This window comes from Myiozetetes cayanensis, unplaced genomic scaffold (genome assembly GCF_022539395.1).
Source record: "Myiozetetes cayanensis isolate MyiCay16 unplaced genomic scaffold, myiCay2020 scf6-25, whole genome shotgun sequence".
NCBI lineage: Eukaryota > Metazoa > Chordata > Aves > Passeriformes > Tyrannidae > Myiozetetes > Myiozetetes cayanensis.
Genome location: NW_026087853.1, coordinates 35657876 through 35679124, shown reverse-complemented (window position 1 = coordinate 35679124; position 21249 = coordinate 35657876). Strand labels below are relative to the sequence as shown.

General features: G+C 39.0%; 1 protein-coding gene across 3 annotated transcripts in view; it reads right to left on the bottom strand.

Moving 5' to 3' along the window:
- Positions 1–21249, bottom strand: part of TMEM87A (transmembrane protein 87A) — a 76268-nt gene that overhangs the window by 3338 nt on the left and 51681 nt on the right. Inside the window, exons 1-18 of one of the 3 annotated variants that reach the window (XM_050336288.1) lie at positions 20915–21079; positions 19823–19880; positions 15986–16083; positions 15074–15190; positions 13337–13390; positions 13177–13233; positions 11731–11878; positions 10954–11015; positions 8835–9018; positions 7872–7971; positions 7014–7107; positions 6380–6451; positions 4631–4739; positions 3452–3510; positions 3133–3236; positions 2698–2771; positions 1475–1536; positions 205–260 (exon numbers count right to left, since the gene is read on the bottom strand). In XM_050336288.1, the coding sequence (XP_050192245.1) occupies positions 205–260; positions 1475–1536; positions 2698–2771; positions 3133–3236; positions 3452–3510; positions 4631–4739; positions 6380–6451; positions 7014–7107; positions 7872–7971; positions 8835–9018; positions 10954–11015; positions 11731–11878; positions 13177–13233; positions 13337–13390; positions 15074–15190; positions 15986–16083; positions 19823–19880; positions 20915–21046 (1640 nt within the window). In that variant the 5' untranslated portion in view covers positions 21047–21079. Of the gene's footprint in view, positions 1–204; positions 261–1474; positions 1537–2697; positions 2772–3132; positions 3237–3451; positions 3511–4630; positions 4740–5755; positions 5825–6379; positions 6452–7013; positions 7108–7871; positions 7972–8834; positions 9019–10953; positions 11016–11730; positions 11879–13176; positions 13234–13336; positions 13391–15073; positions 15191–15985; positions 16084–19822; positions 19881–20914; positions 21080–21249 lie in introns of those variants that run through there. The other 2 variants (XM_050336289.1, XM_050336290.1) reach the window with 2 other exon arrangements.

Below are 21249 nucleotides of genomic sequence, written 5' to 3'. Positions count from 1 at the left end.
GGCAGTGTTCTTTAAGTCAGCATGTTCAAACCTGACAGACTGCGTACAGCCAAGTGTCATCACACCAAGAAGTCAGAGGCCACTGCCAGGCTGAGCCCAGTCTCTGCTCGTGGAAGCAGAGCATACGAGTTATAAAGCATTCTAATGTATTTGTGTTCCTGTGGGCAAGGAACCTGCTTTTATTGTGACTCTAAAAATACTCACACATCTGTCACTGATGAAGGAACATTCTCCTCTACCCACTTGAGGTCATCCTCTTGCTACAAATACAGAAATTAAACAGAAAACAAAAGTCAGTTTCCCCAAAACGCTGTCACATGCAAGCCTTTTTCTTCTCAACCTACTTGACAAAAAAATAATGTAGTTATAATGTCAGTTAAAAATTTAAACAAAAACCAAAAACCCAAACAAACAACAGAAAAAAAAAATCTTCAATTTGATTTCTGAATTACAGAAAGCACATTCCAAGAAAAAAAAAAAAAGGAATAAAGAAAAAACTTGCTGTGAACTCTTTAAGAGTCTAATGTTGACTCTGAAAAGCAGGACCTCAGGACACTTAGGTATTTACATAATCTATTTTTAGTCTCCCAACAAAGAATATTATCTTTTGAAGATGTTAATAGATGGAACAATATAAAAAGCACAAGCTAGATTTATCAAAGGTAAGTTAAACCATATTGGCAGGGTTTCTCATTTCTATCTGGTGAACAGTCTCTTAATTCACAACACAATTACATTTGTTCTGAAGTTGTGGAAGTGACCCTCTCATCGCCCTGGCTCCCAAAATAGAAAAATTTGATTTTCATGTTATCCTCAGTTCAGTAGTACACAGCTGGAATCAGCCTTTGAGAAAAACAATGTCAGTGACAAAAAATATGACTGCTATTCTAATGAATTCCTACATGCTCTTTCCACTTTTAAGTTTATGCACAAATTCCATGAAAATTCCAAGACATATTTTCTACCTCCTAGATGAATGTGGCTTGTAAGCCACATGGAAAAAAAATGCACATTATCCTGAAGTATTTAGGCAGGTACAATAATAGGCAGGTAACAATATCCACATCACCCTATTCAAGTGATGGATCACAAATCTACAAAACTAGAAGGCAATTTATTTAAAATATGGCTGAGCCTCCCTCTGAGACTGATAAACTTGATTAAAATAATGTAGTACTCATTATCAGAATATGGTATTATACAGTTCTATCTATACTGGATTGCATAAACATTCCTAAAGAGCAGACTGAATTCTAAAGTTTCCATTGTACTTACAGGAAATCTGATGAAAAACCTGCATTTGCCTTCTTTTCAGAAGTACTGTAAACCTACAATACTTTGACTCACTCACACTGAAGCACACCGAAAACCTCATAGTTATTGGCTCAAAACTTTGCAAAACTACTCAAAACTACTGTGAGCAAACAAAGAAGAGATGAATCTATATTCTTTGAGGTAGAGAGAGCATACTCACAGCTTTGTTTGCTTTTACATTCCCATTTGGTTCTTGCTTTGTACTTCTCATTTTCATTCCCTCTGAAAACAAAAGGAAAAAAATTGGGATAACTGAACTCTGTCTCTTGTTCATAGACTCTAAGTGAAAGTGTTGAATCTTCATTTAGGATATTTCATCAGATTCAAAGAGACAGAATTAGACAAGTTAATGATTAGAGACAGCTTTCCCTTTGAAAGGCTTATAGTATTTTTTCCTGACAGGTGGAATACCTAGTTTTTCCCTGAATTTTACAATTTTACCTAGGAAATACAGAATTTCTAATCACTTTATTTAAGCCACACATCAGCAGCATAAAACTCTGACATAGTTACCCAGAGAGGCTGTGCAATCTCCATCCTTGGAGATACTCAAAAGCCATCTGGACGTGGTCTGGGGCAACCTGTTCTAGGTAAAGCCTGCTTGAGAAGGGGGTTTGGACAGGGTGACCTCTCCAGCCTTAACTCCCAAAGTTTATTTCACCTACTGGCTGCTGACCAGCCATTTGGTTGACTTACAAGCTGAAAAGCAATATGCATCTCCCAGCCTGATAGACAGCCAGGTAGAGCTGATTTGCCAAATGCACCTAATGGATTCCACACTCCTCCTCAGTTCCTACACAAGGCACACAGCACCAATACATCCCAACATAACTGATCTGTGGACAGACAGCAGCAATAGGTATGTGGCCCTACCTTTTACACAGCTTATAAACAGAGGTGTTACAATAGACAATTTCATAAATAAACATTCATCCCTATGTTTACACTGGATATTCCTATGCTAGGCCTTAACATGGAAAATGAAGATTGCAGACTTCAGAGCACAGATAATAAATGAAAATTCTTAAATGGGATTTTAAAAGAGAACTGCACACTAAACCAATGCCTGGCAACAAAATCCAAGAGATCCTTGTCATCATGACTGGATTCAAACCTAAGACTTGACATATTCAATAAAACAAAGTCCACTCAACATAGCAAAGCAACCACAGCAGTAGCAGTGTTTCCAGTGTCAACCCCAGAATTAAACATTGGCTATGTAAATTCTAAACACAAAGCCAGTGTTTTCTCTACAACTACATGTATCAATGGAAATTGACTCCAGTTTTCCAGCAGTAACATTTTTTGCCAGAGAGTGAGACACCTTCCTCCACAAAAGCGTCTCTTTAACATTGAAACTAGGTGGAAAAAATTTTCTCTTACCAAAGCTTTCCTTTAACATTGGCTCTTTCTGCTCATCATCATCCTCTTCTTCTGATAGTGGTGAGAAAGCAAACCTTCAGGAGCGAGAGAATGAAAGCTATATTAGAATTGTATCTCTTGCCTCCCAAGGGATCCATTACCCCAGCATTCACATGACTTGAATATTCTGTGTAGTTCATTATTTTTAAGACTGATGCTAAACTACATAATCAAAAGTTTAAGTCACTTCTTTTTAAATATATTCAGCACCAGGACCAGACTGGATTTTATCTATGTGACTTCTCTATGCTTACTTTTCCTCAAGCCCCTACACACACTGCTTAGTATCCTTATGGATCGGTATACACTAACTAAAAATCACCCACCAGTACTTCTTTGAATAAACAAGCATTCCCAAAACCCCATATTTTAAGGAAGAGGTAAGAAAAGCTGAACCTCTGGTTGTTAGCAGATGGTCTCCACAGAATCATGATGACAAAAAGGATCATTGAAAACAATAAACGCCAGATGGCATCATCCACCCATAGCTCCTGCCAGTCCTGTCAAGAAATATAGCAGCACAAATGGAAAGTGTTGTGAAGCAAGAAATTCCACATCCTCATCTCTTTCCAAGGGTGAACTATAGGCATCTGTCAAACAGGCTCATTACTCACAACAATGAGAATTTTAGCACGTGGTACTATGTGGCGATCTCACTGCCAAATGTAAACTTATCAAGGGGCAGCAACTGTAGAAAGCACTCATATAAACTCACCGACTGACAGTCCACCAGCCTGAACTTCATGGTGGTCCAGATGATAAATACAATAGATGCTGCAATATTCAAACAAACAAGTTGCTTACAAAATATGCCAATTCAAATATCCCATTAGTCAGACTGTTTCCAAAACAAAGACCAAAAACCTAAATAGTGAAGTCTTGAAATCCAATTTAATAGTTTTGAAAAACAAGAGATGGATTTATTGTACTGACCTTATACAATAATTTAAGCACAGACTGGTATATTTTACACATTTCTTCAGAGACACAAGGCATAAATCAAGTATTTAGCCAACTCCTCACTCCTATTCATTTTTCTTACATTACTTTTATCTAGCCTCCAAACCATGGTTTCATTATCAGTTGACAAATAAAGCTTACCTTGAAGTAACTGAGCAATCTGATCTGCTTGAATGCCTTAAGCATCCAGATCTTGACATGCAACAGTTCCAATGCTCAAACTATGCCCTTACCATAATTTTAGACCAGATTTCCCTCCACTAAGGTGCTCTGAGTTGACTAAGAACCAGGTGCTGAAAGGAGTTTCAGTCAGAGCTTTAAAAGGAATGTGCTTTTTTGCCTGATTGTTTAAATAAAAGCACAGTCTTTAGAAGTTTTCTGCTCGTTGTATTCATAGTAGAGCACTTGGAAGCATCAACAGATTTGTTCTTGAAGTTCGGTTCATCATTATTATAAATGGAAAAGAAACTGAATCTGTCTTCTTCCAGAATACAGAACACAAAGTGCATTCCTCCAGAATACAGAGGGCATTATGTTACAATACTAAGAAAACATTTTTCAAGAATCACTCTGGTCCTTCAGCTATCTGGTCTTCAGACATCTTAAAAATGAGACAGTATACAGTGATACTCAGAGGATAGTAATCTTTTGCCCCCAGCAGCTTGTAGTGGGATTAAAGTGTTCCCTTAGAGGAGATGCGTTACTGCTGATTTTATTAATAACATCAGGACTAATAATCCACTGTCTCTGAAATATCAACATAACACTTGGCAAAGACCCACTATTAGAAATGGGTCAAGTGTTAAAAATACCAAGAATTTTGACAGTATTTACAGAAAGGTCACCAAACTTAAAGATTTGCTTTAGTGACCAGATCAAGCCATACACAGAAATGGAAAGTGGTCTTCTTTGATGGACATAATTTTCCGCTTACCTGCTACTGCCAAGATGAGCGTGTTGGTGAAGTGCCGATACAAAGAGAGTTTCACAACATTCCTTCGAAGTTTTAGCAGCTTCATTGTTTGAGTTAAGCTGATGAATATGTATGAAAAGTCAAGGAAAAGCCTCTGAAGGGACAATCTGGTCACACACTTAGCATGAGGAGACACAGATCTTATGATCAACAGCTCTCCCACCCCCACAGCCCTCCAAAAAGACCATTCTCAGTAGAAGAAAAGAGCAGAATCAGTCCTTTATGACTGTTATTTAGTTCATCTACACCTATAACTCTTGTTACACAAAAATGGTATCCAGGCCTCTATTTTGGGCTATGGTCCATTCTCCAGAAAAGTGTCACTTGTACTTCTGATAAAATAAAAGTCAAATCTGAACTAGAAATGAGATAAAATCCAAATAATGTATACGGGTGCCATCACACTTTATTTTATTCCTAGTGACAAAACAAGTGCTTAGAAGAGACATCATCATGGTAGGGGAGAATTGTGGTTTTCATGACTTGGCAGCAAGATATTCACATTTTAAATAGAGTTTTTGCTAAGAAATAAAGTGTCCACTAAGAACACTTTATAGGAGCTTTGCTATACCCAAGTTCAGTATTTAATGTCAACTGCTAAAGTCACACAAGATTATGGTTGCTTGTCAAGACACCAAAAAGTGAACTGCCCCATTTTGTCACCTACTTCAAGATTATTTCAGATTTCACAGAAAGACTTCTAGGTTTGATGTTGCTAAGCAACCTTCTCCCCAAACCAGAAACTGAGTCAGTTCTCCAGAGGCTCCTTCTCTGGTGCCATGACATGCTACACTAGAACAAACTGCTTTCATACTCAACAATCAGAGACTGATAACAGACAGACTATATTCAGGAGCAGCTTTAACACAGATTCATTCAGTACAAGAAAAACTAGGTAAGCAGTAGGTAGCAGGAGCTTACCTGAACACTCAATTACAGAAGTTTTATAACCTTTACCAGAAGTAGAAAAAAACATATACTTGAAGCTTATTAAAAAAAAAATAAAAAAAATTCAGCCAAAAAGACTTCCCAAAAAAACAAATTTAAAAGAAAACACACCCCACCAAGTAAAACAGTGAAGGATATCCACCAGCACAGGGCAGTATCTAGGAAAGCCAGGGGAATAAAAGCCAAGGAGGCAAGATCATTCTGGGCCTGGAGACAAAGAGAGAGCCAATAAGAACAAAAAAGAAAACAAGGTACAGAAGTGAGGAGGGCAAAGCTGTTTTACATGAAACCACAAATACACCACCACAATGCTTCTGAGTTTTGCTACAGAAAGAGAGGGCTTGAACCAAGAGTTTAGCCCAATGCAGAGAAGAACTGACAATACCACGCTGTCAGTTCCCAGTTCTCCACCAGCAAGGCAAGAAGCAGTTTTCCAGATTAAGTCAATCTAGCAATGTTAAAAGGAGTCTCTGCTGAGGCAGTTGCAGTGATTAATTGCTCTGGTCACTTCCATTACAGAAAATTAGCAACCAGCTTGTTAGAGATGTAGTAATTAAATCTTTTACCCTATCCATGGACAAACTGAAAGCTCCACTGGCAATCCCAAGTTTGACTAAAGAGGTAAAACTTGCCTTTGTGTACATCAAAAACTATCAATGTCCTAACAGAAACAAGCAAACTACATTTTATTCCTTTAAGTGTAAGACAGAAATAATAAGCTGTGAATAAGCTTGTAGCATTCTGAAGTTTATAAAAGGATATCCACAAAATAATACAGGCATCAATCATGGACAGGGCCAAGTTTGCTATCAGAGCCACAGTGTCATAGAAAAACTGGAAAAGTACCAAATAGGTGACAGGTTAAAAACCTTATCCCAAAACACCAAAAACAGAACAACAGAAATCTACATCCCAAGATGCACTTCTTAATGAATCGAGGAGCAGCAGCATTCACATACTCCTCTCCAGCCACAGCCTCCAAAACTGGAGTGGTGGGGATTTGGGTTGTTTGTTGGTTTGGGTTTTGTTGTTGTTTGGTTTTATTTTTTTATTCTTAGGTAGGGGTTTTTTTGACTCATGAGAAGGTGACCTAAGTTGTACATTTGTGTCTACAACTAGCCCTACCTAATCCAAAGTATTAGACAGAAGGGTCCAGGCTGAAACCTGGCTAAGCAGAAAACTAGGAGAATTATTTCAAAATATACAGAATTATATCCTACTAAATAGAGAAGACATTGAACTTAAAATAATTGTCAATAATCCACTTCCACAGTCTCAGAATTTAACCACTTCATTGTCCCTTTCAGCATAGCTCTAGGATTCTTCCTTATCATAAAAGTAAATAAAGCCAATAGTGTCTGTGGCATATGGGAAAATTCAAGCAGTTCTTACTGACCCCTGTGACTCTAAGAACACCTTCCATGCCAGAAAATAATAGATAAAGGGCTCCAGCCATAACTACTTTGTGAAGAGTAACTCCAAGGCGAGGCCTGTAGGAAAACAAAGTGAAATTCAGATTAAGTGGGGAACTAAAAGTGAAGTCATGTCAACTTGAGTCTAATACAAGGTATGAAGTACATGAATAAAATGTTTTTGTGACAAGCCACTTCTGGATCCAGAAATAATTTTATTATGGTGCTCAAAGCGTATTATTAATTTTGTCTTATGGTATAATGTGACCAAAGGAGAGACTGGGAACAGCCCTGTTTCCTAGTTAACCTGCTTAGTATCTTACAACCATTTCAAGAAGTCACATAACAGACAGACAATATTCACCACCAGTTCCCCCAGCACACCCACACTTGCCAATAGCTTCCACTACCACATTACATGTTGTTTTACCACTGAATATAGTTAGGGATCGACAGATGAGCAGCACTCCTAGCAACAAAAACCTCCTAAAGCAGATTCCCTCCCCTATCAGTGATTATTGACCTCCTCTAATTTCTAGAAGATGCCCTCACCCAGAAGGCAGGCACATAAAGCTCCCATTCCACTCAGTGGAGTATCTCAATAATGACTGAGAAACCCACCCTACAGCAGTACACAGAAATGGATGGAAGGAGGAGTGACAGCAATACAGAACTGTGTATCTCTTCACTTTACTAGTGAAGAAGTCTTTTACAGCACTTAACTACAGCACCTACCTTTTAACAAACAAAGCACAGGGAGATGAACACTGCCCTAAGTTATTAAAAACCAATAGTGAAAACCCTTTAAATAGAACAAAACAAACCTGTAACAAATTACTTACTTGACTATGCCATATCCCAGGCTGACTATGATGACCAGAGTTCGAGCCAATGAGCGCTTCACAGCAGAGAGAAGTTCTGCCAGTATTACTGCTCCTTGAACTACCAAAAGCAAAGAGGAGGAAGTTAGGTTATTAAAATATAATTTCTGTTCTATTAACTACTGCATATGCAATTGTAGCACAAGAGCAGACACAGAAGGTAGGCTACTAAAGTGTATAATCTTTTTATTACCTACATCTGGAGTAAGCTTTCAGAAAAAAAAAAGTCACTTGGCATAAAAAAAAAACCTACTGAAAAATTTTACATCCATAGCAAGTGGAGAGTAAATGATCAATAAAATATTTATCCATGGGATCAGCCTGGATACTCTTCCAAACAAGTCAGCTGATAAAACCTTGTGTACCACGGGTGTGGCCAATTAGCAAAGTCATAATGACATTTTACTTGCAGAATTTCATTTGTATGCATCCAGCCTCAAAATTCAAAACCAGAGTACCCCAGTTTTATGTGAAGGAAATCTCTCAAAATGGATTATCAGGCTATGGGCTAAATACCAAGAGTTATCTGCAATGCTGTCCTGTTGAACAAGGAGTTTCACAGTATCTTTCAGAGGCCAACACCAACTGTCAGAAATTAACTGCACACTACACTTAGGAAGTGCTATTTTTAACTTCAAGACAGCACTACAGTGTATACTCTCCAGAACCTAGCATTCTACATGCCTAAGACACTACACGTGGGAGTCAGACTAAGCAACAGCATTTTAGCTTTAGAACAGAGCATTGTGTTTTCAGCATTGTGTTTTCAACATTAAAAAATACAGAAATTCTGGTTCCTTGTTATTTGTTTTGAAACAATCCTCAAGTAATCATATGCTTAATACGCATCTGTCACCCCAATTTAGCATAAGCCATTAGTGCTATGCCCCATCAATTAAACTGGGAGATGTAGCTGTCACCTACCAGATTCTCCTGTGTAGCGAATATTCTGGAACTCCGCATAGAAAACTGCTTTCTCGAGCATTCCCAGGAAGATAACAGCACCAATCCAGAACTGGATCCTCAGGAGATCCCGCCAGTAACAGGCTGACCACGCAAGCCATAGAACCCCGAAGAATACGTACACAATACACATCACCATGAAAAACTATTACACAAAAAGAAATAAGAATTAGGAACTTTAGACCCAGAAAAATAATTTCCTTGTTTCCATTCCACAGCTGAAGACAACTCCATTTTCTTCCCCCAGTATAGCAACTTTGGAAGTTTTTAAATAGACTGTTTCATTTGTCTTCTCTGGATTCTTTAACAGTGACAATCTAATTTCTCACTGCCAAAGGGAATCAGAGTAAGTGACTTTCTGAGCAATTGCTCTCTTGAACGATAGTCTGTCAATTTATTCACAGGCAGCTTTTCTAAGGAAGATATCATGAGCTAGTAGATTCAAAAACCCAGATAATAATTCAAGTAAATGATCAAGTACTAGAAACTCTACTCCTTCTCCCATATTCTTCTATTAATAACTTCATCATACATTTACAGTATTTCATCATACATTTACAGTGTTCTGCAAATAAACTTACAGGTCACCTTTACACACCATTCCACAGAACAGAGATAAACAACTAATGCTTGTAAGCCCTCTGTTCAAATAATTCAACAACTTTTCTTAAAAGTTAATTTCCAGCAAACTCAGTTTTTAACCAAGCTTTAGGTCAACCAAAAACCTGGAACTAAAAGAAACCCAGTTATTCATTTAAATATTAACATTTTGTGCTTTTGGGGTTTTTTTGGTCCAGTGTTACTTGCTTGACAAGAACTTTCATGGTACACCTACAGCAAACAATAAGCTTGACAATGCTACTCAATGCTAAATTTTCTAAAGGAAACATCATACCAGAGCAAGTTAAATTTTCAAAAAGCACACTAAGAGGGATCAGAAGGAGAGTAGGACATTAAATGAATAGCAGGAAGTACTTAGCCAAAGTATAGGACTGCAATAATCAAGCAGTCTCCTCTTCCAGAAGCAAGATTTTTTTTTTTTTAAACCAAGCAAACACTGAAATTAGCTGCATTGAAACTTTCACCAACTGAAAACACTTTCCTTAGGAGAACATCCTACTGATCCTTACAGATTTTCACATCTGACTAGTCCATGCAGTTCAAATGGTAAAGACCTAGGCATGGTAGTTCATGAGCAGATGCTCCATCACGGAAACATCTAGACAGACAGACCTTTTTCTGGACCTGTCACAAGGAATATGCACAGTGGTGAATTACATTTCAATAGAGCTGCTGGAGGCTTTTTTACTTCTGCAGGAAGTAAAATGTGCTTCAGAAATGCTGTCAGGCTCAACTATTTACAGGTCATTCTTGCCAGTGAAGTCAGTCTAGAGACCTTGCTTGTTATTGATCCCCAGCTAAAGTTTGTCTTCAGTACATAAACATTAAAGTTCTTTTATTTTTAGCCTTCTCAACAGAGGAAACTAGCAACCAAGTCAATAACTCCTTTGAATAAAAAGGGGATTAGCTCTTTGTAGCTCAATTATGCTTTCACTGTAAGGCAGTATTAAAGACCTCCTGATGGGGTGTAAGACAGCTGGTGGAGGAAGGAAGATTAAGCTGTAAAAGGACAAAGAAAGCAGTGACAAATGAAAGGGTAGCTGCAAACAAAAGCACAGAATAGCAAATTTTGTAAGATGTGAGCTAAGGAGAATAATTATGTGTCAGTAAAACTCAGTTTAGAGCTAATAATACTGATAACTTCAGGAACTACAAATCAACATCCATTAATTCAAACAATACAGAGAAGGACAACATTAGTATCACGTGCAAGCATTTGAAATCTATATGTTTTCCCTAGCCTGTACTTAGTACAAAAAGAAAAAGCAAACAAAAAAAGCCAAAACCCCCTCAAATTAAATAAAGCAAAAAACCCCACCAATCCAAAAACATCTCTGCTAAGTAACTTTTTCTCCTGAGACATTGGCTCTGTGTTTCCTGAAATATGAAAGCAGAGTATTTAATTGACATTCAAATCAACTGACAATTTTAGAGATCAAAGAAAAGCTGGTTTACTTACAATCATCAGAGGATAGTCTGCAAGTGAGAGATACTCATACGGCCCCTTCAGTTCTACTGTCACTGTCAAAAGACAATCCAATAACCAAATTGAACAAGAACCAAAAGAAGGAAGCCAGGACTTAAATGATTTTCACTCAAGCATAAAGAAATTACATGTCTTCACGTAGCTTTTAAATCTAACTTGCACTTCACTAAAGAAAGTTAAGACTTATGAGACACTCAGCTAAACGCATGCAATTAAAATTACACGCTCCATTACCAACTAACTCATGTCAGTACTTAAAAGTAATTGTTGCTGGAGATTCATGTGTAACCAGAAAAATTCAGAAGCACGTGTAAGTTCACTGCTTTAGGGGACTTTCAAACTTCTCTGAAGTTTGAATAGGTTATCAATGCCATGGTTAGATATCCTAGAATATAATTTCAAGGCAACAATTATGATCTTAGTACTCTACACGTTTTCAGCTTATAAACATAAATCACTTTATTGGTCTGCACATTTTTTAAACAAAACACCAAGCCTCAAAATTGAAATGTTTGTGATTACTCTTTATTTCCATCAGTAAACAGACACAACAAGTCTTAGGATCTTCAAGACACTAGCAAGCACCTATTTTCTTATGCTAAGAAAGAGCTGTAGCAATACCTATGTGAAGTGATAGTGTCTTATAAAATATATGGTATATATTAAAAGTACTTTAGAATACGCTCAGACTGGTAATACAAAAATGCTGCTGTATATTTGTATTTCTGTATAGACAGCTAGATATCTTACTTGTAAAGAGCTTATTTTGATATGAGGAAGGTGTTGTTCTCTCCATTCTTTTAACTCTGGTAATAGAATCCTTTGCAGTTGTACTTCCAATTTGCACAATAAATATATATGGCCCATCTCGCCAAGTTTTGATAACAGCATTCATTGCCTGAAAATAAAACATCTAAATGTAAACAGTGCACAGTAAGATGACAAGGAAAAGACAGAAGTAGACTAGCCATATATGGATGATATCTTCCATGTAAATATAAAGTTCACCTCTTGTGAGACCTAAAACTTGTTAATAAATATTTGATATGTAAATTTTAAATGTATTTATTAGACATAATACTTAAAATTTAGTTGTTTGAATGTAGAAGAATCCTCAAGGACTTGGGACGTGACCACAGCTTTTTTTTTTTTTTTTTCAAATTTGCAAATTTAATACTGGGTTATTGCAAGAGTACTCAAAGGTTCTGCAAAAGCTACAAAGAACTCAGGAGAGCATCCCAATTCTTCTTTTCAGACTAGAAGCACTAGGACCATCACAGAGATAAGTATTTCCTGCTGCAATCAACTGCTTGGGAACTGCACAGCTACATATAACTCAGCTCCCTGGTGAAGGCTGAATTTTACAGTGTAAGATAGAAGAAGTAGCTGAGAGATTTCCATAGTAGTCATTTCCTATAGACACTACTACTGTGGTCCCTGCAGCAGCTCTCATACAGAATATTATGTATTAAAAAAACAAAGTTTCTTCCAATATTGACTGAAAATAAAACTTATTTAGAAAGACAGTAAACTCAAAATAAAATGGATATATTTATATACACCAGTTTTGCCTTTAAGCTACCTCTATCTCTTGCTGCATTGATTCCTTATTTCACAACTGCACACAAAGCTATTTATGGTTTAGCTTTAAAGTGAATGGCCTTTAATTTCACAAAGAGTTAAATACATTTTCTGTCTTGGCATCCAGGACAATCAACCTGACGCTATTTTGACAATTGTCCCTCCTTGAGTCTTGAACATAATATATAATGAAAATAATAACAGATTTGAAAATCAAGAGTAATCAGTCAACAGGTACAATGTTTTTAAAAAACTGACTAAGGACAAAACCAAATGTATTCGGTAAGAATTAGTCACCATTTAAAACAGGTATTTTCAATTATTTTAAATTACAATGAAAAAGAAAATCATTTGTTAATTTATACCATCGGTTTGAATGCTATGAGTTCTGTATTTCACATACAGAAAAAGCAGTTACTGTTTCTATTATTCTGTTTTCTGGTTTTCCACCCAGCACTACCCAGTTTCAAGCTAAAATATTCCAGGTGTCAAAAAAACCCCATAGAATATGCTACCAATAATTTCTTTGTATACGAATAAATATAAATTTAAAAACCAAACCAAAACAAATAAGACTGCTGGATTACAAGCCATGTTTAAATTCAGTATACATACAGTTTTATCTGTCACCATTGTGTGATTTCCTGTGTTCTCCTTCTTATCTTTCAAGCCCTTAGGGAAACAAAAAACATATCAGAGAAAAATGGATAAATCAATATGCCAAAACTATCTCTTCTGTGACTATACTCACTCATTAGAAGAAAAGAAAAATTACCTCTTGTTTCTCAGGTGAGAGAGGTTCTGGATGAACAAATTCTTTATAGAAAATCTGCAAGATACAAGAAAGGTACAGCATTTATAGACACTTTAACGTTTATAGGCATTTTACACATGACCTTACCAGAACAGCTTCCAGTAAATTTGATTATTCTCTGAACAGCTGTATTAGAGAGCTTTCATTTTGATAAATCAACTGTCCATTTGTGGAGGGAGTCTGGAATACTTAGATTAATACTTGGTCATTTGAGAGTTGCTTTTCCTCCCCTCAGATAACAGGTATCTATTTTTAGAACCCACAGACATGACAGTAGTGAAGTTAATTTTATTTTCCAAATATGAATCTGTTGGGTATCCCCATTACTAGATAAAGTCTACACACACAGAAACAGGATTTTGAGATTTCTGCCTTAATCAATAAAGTAAAAAGTTCCTAGATCAGTGAGTGCCTATTAGAGATCTAGATTTTACCAACTCTTTTGAACTATGGTGACTCAGAATGTAGTGAAACTGCTATACCACAAGAAGAAACCTAAACAGTAAAAAGAAATTTTTGTGAATCTTTAGAAATTAGTATCTGAAAGGAATATATTTTGTTAGAAATTCAGTAGACTTTTCAAAGGACTTGGATAATGATTCACTTAAAGACTTTTAAAACCCCTGTTTCACAAACCTGAACACTCAGTTAAGATGCCCGAATTCATATTACACAGCTAAACCCACAAGATCTCTTTTATAAAATCCAGTAAAACTAGACTGACACTTCTCATATTATTAAACATAAAAACCAGGCAGCATACAATTTTTTCTTTCTTTTTAAAAACCCTTCAAGCCATCTTTGCACATCAGAGGAACTAGAGGCATTGCAAACAGATTATTAAAAACCCTTTTCAAGTCATCTTTAGTCATGTCTTTTTTCTTAAAAACAAAAACAAAATGAAACAACAAAATAACCGAAACCATCAAAAAACAACCCACAACACTAAGTTCAATAGTTATGGGGCATTTCCCAGTATTCTCTATCCGTAAACTTTTAGTCCAAATCAGGAATGGCTGAACACAGATGCAACACTCCACAATTTGCCTTGAGTTCCTCAGTACACCATTAAAGAAAGACACCATGTCACACTGCCATTGTCACCAAGAGGATCGCACAGCTTTGCCTGCCAATGTACAGCCAGTGCAGGGCTGACACCTGCACTTGGCTCCCCTGTGCTAATTTTGCACTGTCTTCTCGCTTCCACTTGATTGTTTCAAACTAGCACTACTATTTTTCAATTTTAACCTGCTATCAGTGCTTAAGTAATTAATTTCTCAACACTCATTTACATTATTCAAAATTAACTGTTATCTGAGCAATAAATGCCAATCCTTTATTGACCCAAATTTAGTGGGATCTTTAATCTTTTCTCTGGTGCCACTTCTACTCAATTAGCAGTAGCCTCCTGTAAATGAAACAAATTCAGAACAAAAAACCACAAAGAAGCACTGAACTTTACAGTGGTTTGGTTGGGTTTTTTTCCACCACAGTGAGCCAGATGTTGAATAGCAAGCCAGAAGTAAAGCAAAATTAAGAAGTCACCATCACACCTTGGTTGTCATAAACAGATAAAAAGCGGTACCTCCCAACCTACAGTGACACTTAGATAGGATGCTAACACATCTAACAAGAATTACCACTTTCTCTATATATTGTATGAGACAACAGAGCAAACTGTGAAATTTCTACCCATACCTGAGGCCTGAAGAGCTCAGAGCAGTTTGGAAAGAGAAGAGAAGCAGTGGCATAGTATCCCGACCAACCCGGATGCTCTTCAGCTGTGGTCCCAAAATAGTTATCTGCTTGTTCATCCTGCCAAACATAGAGTAGAACTTAAGTTAGCATCCAATATTTCAAATGGTTTATCTAAGTAGACAGGTGCAAGATCTGGAGAGCTTCACTCTGCACACACTCTTGAATCAAATTTAATAGAATAAAGGCCGTCATGACCACACAAGACTATAAAAATGATGGCATCGAGACTCTAAGTAAGAATTAATACAGCGGAGGTGCAGTAGCCAGCATAAACTTCAGTCTACACAAACAAACTCTACATTATTATATTAAAGATTTAAGACTCAGTCTTGTGCTAGTTTAGTAATTACAACTGTCATAATTAATATTTAAAACAAACATGGAAAAGTACAAGCCATATAAAGAACAATTACATTCTACCACATTTGATAGAAACACTACACATTCATACCAATTGCTAATACTTACAATGTGCGTACATAAAGAACGGGATTTAGATTAAACATGAAAATACTTAATTTTTTCTATTCACTGTCATTAAGCATTGTTGTAAGTATTTTCAACTAGCATAAACCCACACACTTTAGTTTAGTCAATATACTTATTTAAGCTCCTGGGTTTAGAACAATTCTGACAAACTCTTTCACCTTACCCAAAACCCAAGAAAAGTTAGCAATTGCAGCAAGCTGTTGATCAATTCCATTCCAGAAATTTGTTATCTTCCAGTGGAAGAATGTGTCTTTTAGGCTCAAATTGCAATGTGGACGCAAGAGCAACATCTCCAATTGCCTCCCCACCAGATTTGCTTCCTCCGAAAAAAATCTAACCTATGTTTTTCCATTCGATTCTTACCCCAAAGTTGAAGACTTCATTATAGCAGTCAGAATACCTTAAGTACCAAGTAACATTGAAACCTAAGGAGGGATCACAAGCTTTTTCATCGCCTTCAACTAAAAAAGAAAAAAAACCACAACACCAGATAAGAACATGTAAGACACCATCTACCTTCCATGCTTTTCCTTCCCATCTGTGCAAAACTACCATAATTACATTTTAAACATGAAACTGAAAGCAAAACAATAGAAAAACATTTTCTTTAAGTAACCCATTACTGATCAGTGAAAAAAGCAAGCACAGAATTTCTCCATAGCATCATACAATTCTATTAAAGAACTGAAGATCATTTGGAAACTTTTTGTTCTGAAGACAATCAGGGATGTTTCTGCAACTGCAAATACCAAGAGAACAGCAGTGAACTCAGTGATTACAATGCAAAAAAAAGGGCCTCCCTTTCAGAGACAGAGGACATACACACCAAGTGGAGAGAGCTAGGAACAGGATAATATTAAGAGCAATTTGCAGAAAAAAATGAAATATATCAATACCATCACCAAGAAAATAAATAAAAAGGTAAGATTTTGCAAGTCAACATCCACTTCCCCCAAAAGACAATCCAGCCATCTATACATCAGCTCTCATGCCGATGCTGCAATGCTACCTAAACTAGCAATAAAACAACTTTCCACTTTGATTTAGTAGAGAACAACATGCACAAAAAGTGAAACCCAAGACCTTAACCCGGTCAGGAAAATGTGTTTCTGTGTTTCAAATTAAACTAGAACCTGATGAAAATAATTTGACTTAAGAAGGCAAGCTTCACCCTTAAAAAAAATGAGCAGTGATTATTCTGGAAGAGCCATTTAGATGATTATCTTTGCATTTTCCCAGGCAACAGATGGCAAAAGTCATGTGAGTTAACATTGCAATGTTTGCAATGGCTAAGAAGTTCCCACAACTTGACAGGCACATTCACCTCAGATTTTGTTACATGTACATTTTTAATGAATGTTCCCATACTGACCACTGCAGGTAAAAAATGCAATTAGGAAGAAAGACACTGCCATGGAATCTTAATTGACTAATCCCACTTTAAACCTCAGTGACTACTAAAGCATGTATATGTAGAGCTAAGAACTCAACAACAGTTCCTTAATAGCAAAGGTTTAAGGAAAATTACTGAAAAATAAGAGTGTCCTTACGACACCCTCTAGTAAGCATGAAAACAAGGTGTGCGTGTTCCTCGTTGCCCTGGATGTTGCAGAGGGCACAACAAAGAAATTAAAAGACAACACAAGCACTGCAGTGACATGGGCAGATGGTAAATTCTTTGACGACAACGGCTCTTCTAATAAAAATGAGGAACATCTAAAAAAAGCTAGAAAAATATTCAAACACACCTTTTAAATACCTTTCTATCCATTAAAAATAAAAAAAGCAACTACATATTCAGCAGTAGTACCCACTAAAGGTAAAACAGCTCAGGACTAGAACAATCTGCAATATCTGCAAATATCAAAATTACAGAAACCTTGAAAAGGAAGTACTCTAAGACAGGAGAAGCATCCATGGCATTTACTGAATTCAGCAACATGGAAATCTAAGTTTCTCAGCCTTCAGAAAAAAGCAAGCAACATTCAACTTGAATGCAGTCTTTGTGCTCATTTACGGAGAGCAGGATTTCTACCATGATCCGAAACAAGAAACCAAATGCCTTCTAAAATAGCACTTCAGAAAAGTAGTAGATAAAAATAAATTAATTATTGACAACATTAAATGCCAGCAGCAGTCTTACCAGCCAGAAGCAGAAAGAATCAGACACTAATACAGGACACACATACCAAAAAAAAAAAAAAAAAATAGAAGAGGAAAAAAAGAGGCAGTGGAAAAGGAGATGCAGGTGCTCACCAAAACCATGAACAACTCATGAGCAATCACATTTGACAAGAAGGGTCGTACTGTCCACACAAACATCACACAGCTGATGGAAGAGGCAACAGACACCAAACAAAAGGAAACCAGTTTCCACAGATGCATGGGCAGAAAAGAAAAAATATGCAAAGCTAAAGCTTCCCAGGATCACATGCAGTTTAAATATCATCAAGGCTGAGAAACTAAGTTCGCAGCCTTTGTTCCTTCCTCTTTCTGTGATGCATTATCCAAATTCATGTAAATCTTTTAATCACACTTGTATGTAAAACAGCTGTCTTCACTAAAGAATTTTAAGGCCTGTTTAAAGGCTGCAAGCACAGTGCAGTTCAGTAGCACAGTGTAGTTCAAGTCAAGGGATTGAATTCTAACGCCAGATCTGCCTTTTAACAAACAAGTTTTATGCCTTAGTTCCTTCTCATGGTTATTTCAGCAGGATTAGACTTACCACACACTTCACTGCAAGAACTCATGTCTCAGATGCCCTGTTACTAACAGTACACTATTTCTATTAAGCTTTAGGAAGGAACCTAAAACCTACCAAAGCTCCAAATGCTCTTTCAAACCTCCTCCTTCTCCTCAAGAAGCAGATTCCCACCTTTTGATCCTGCAGCTGTAAAATGGCAATTGTCTCACTGCAAGAAACAAACCTTAGCATTTGAGCTACACTTGACAAGTGGGAAAGCCCTGACATGACAAGTCTTCACTAACAACTGCTCAAATACTAGCCTCCTGTTTCAGATTAATGTGGAATCAATGAAGGCACCTAAACTCTATTTGAAGAAGAGCAGGTATTAGAAATTAAAACTGAAAAACAGTTAAGGTAAGCACTAAACATAACAGCACAGCAACATGCTTCACCAAGAAGCATTAGCTAAACCCCACAATACCTTCATTTTCTCAGTTAAAAAGAATACAATCACTGCAGCAACTAAATCTTGACATGATATAGGCTGTCTCTTGTGGGACTTTCATTTCCCCACTTGACACAAGTGCAGAAGGGCATTCACAGGCACTGTAGCTGTGTAAGCACCCAATCAGCAGACAGAGAACCAAACAGCTTCCTCCCCCCACCCCAACGATAAGAACTGGTGCAGACCAGCTTCCCCCTCCATGATGCAAACAACCCCTCCAAGTGCTCAAAGCACATGGCAAAGATTTCAAGCCTTTCAAAGTCAGCTAGTCACTTCTCCAATTTAACTACATCAGCTTACTGCCACCTAAATGCTGTGCTCATGTTCACAGGTAAGAGGGTATTTCACAGAAACTTTCCCTTGAGCAGTAACCTACATAACCCATCGACCTGGCCAGATCAGCAAAGGGCAAAATGCAGAAAAAACAGAAGGCTGCAAACATGTTTGCTCTGTAGCACACTCACATACTGAGATCAGGAGAAGAACACACCTCTCAGGAGAGCTCTGCCATGATGTGCAACATTCCCTTACCACTCCCAGATACACTCAGCTAGAAAGTCCTCAACAAGCACTGCCTTCTGTACACTGGCATCAGTCACTTTGCAATACAAACAGCCCCTGTCCCAGTCAGCACCGTATCTCCCAGCCAGAGGAATTCAGCAAGTCTTCAAAAGGAAAAACACACCTCACGGTACAGCTCAGCACATCCCACACCCGATTACCCACTATCTGAAAATAAGTGGTGTTCCTATTACCCATCTTACCCTCTCTACAGAGGGCCTGAAGAGCCATTCATTTCTGCCCCAGCCTAAACAGATCACAACTGGGAAGCTTCAAGGCTCTTACCAGACCTAATCATATCAGAGCTATGGCTTTCATAAAGTGCTAGGTGAGCTGTCATGGCAGCCAGTGCAGTTAAACACTTCACAGTGTTTTAAGTCCCAAATGTTAAAAGCAGAAGGAGTGTCAAAAAGCAGAAAAGGCAGGTTAATCCCTTATAACCACTTACATCTCAGGAAAATGGTGGTGTTGCTGAAGAGAATTTTCCCAAAGTTAAACTTCTTCCCCTGCAAAGGAACAAAAACATAAAAGAAATTAGTAAGCTTAATGTCACTGAGCTTAAGTAAACATAATCTTCCATTCTGAGTTTTAAGTCAATACAGCAATGAAAGCAAATGCCAAATCTGGAGCCAGACTTACTGGACTTTCCAGTCATGCTTCACCACCCCTTCAACGTACTCTTAAAAGATGCTTTGAGAGGCTTGGGGCTTTTTATTCTGCATACTGAATTAATTTCACATTGACATTTGTTGAAACGATTACCATTTTCTTGCTAATGAGGCACTCTGGACTATTCAACAAGAAAAATTTTAGTTATAAGAACCAACGAGAGCATTCGCCGTGATCCTTCAGTTTTGTTCACGAAGCTCAAGGGTCTCAGAGAAAGCACATATTACCCCCACCGCCAGGTAAAGGCAGATCTAATGTGAAGCAAAACAGCTCTCCCCCGCACAACTTTAGGCACACGCGGTTTGTCAGAAGTGCCGAAATTCCCTTCGCCTTCCCTAAGGCCCGCACCTCTCGGTCCAGCTTTCCCGACGCCAGGCCCCGCCGGTGCGGGCCGCCAGCACGGCCGCAGGGGGGGCGCGGGGCGCCTTCTCCCCGCACAGGCTCCCCCGAGGCCGGGCACCAGCCGGGGACACACTCCCGCTTCCCTTCCTTCCCTCCCTCCCTCCCTCCCTCCTTCCCTGGCGCCTCACGGCTTTCGCAGTGGCCGCGCTCCTTCCGCTGCCCATCGGATTATTTCCCGCACAAGCATTCTCTCCCCACCGCCACGACCAACCCGCCACAGAGGGCTCCAGCCTGGCAGCGGGCAAGGAGGCAGCCACAGCCCCGAGCCCGAGCACCACCTCCGGGTGCGGTCAGGCTCCACAGAGGCGCGGCCAGGGCAGGGAAGCCCTCGGCCGCCGCCGTCCCGCCCGAGGAGGACGCGCGGAGCAGCCACGGCCTCCCGCCCCTACCCCTGCACACGTTCGCCCCGACTGCCGCCACACCGCCCGGCCCGGCGGCTGCGGGGCCCGGCCGCGCTCCCCGCACTCACCAGGAGCACCGGCAGCCGCCATTTGGAGCGCTGCCCGGCGCCCGCCGCGCCCGCCAGCAGCAGCACCACCAGCAGCCGCAGCAGGACGGCTCCGGGCCGCCGCCGCCCCCCGCAACGCGGCGCCGCCGCCATCCCGCCGTACGGAGGCCGCCGCGCTGGCCGCGCCTCTTCCGCTCCTCGCCGGGGGACGCGGCGGCCGTGGGTCGGCAGGAGCGGCGCTGGGCGGAGCCGCTCCCGCCTCGGCCCGGGCTGTCACCGCCCCCGACTGTCACTCGCTGACGGGGCCGCGTTCGGGGCCCGCCGTGCTCCCCGGCTGCCGGCCCTGCCGCCTGGCA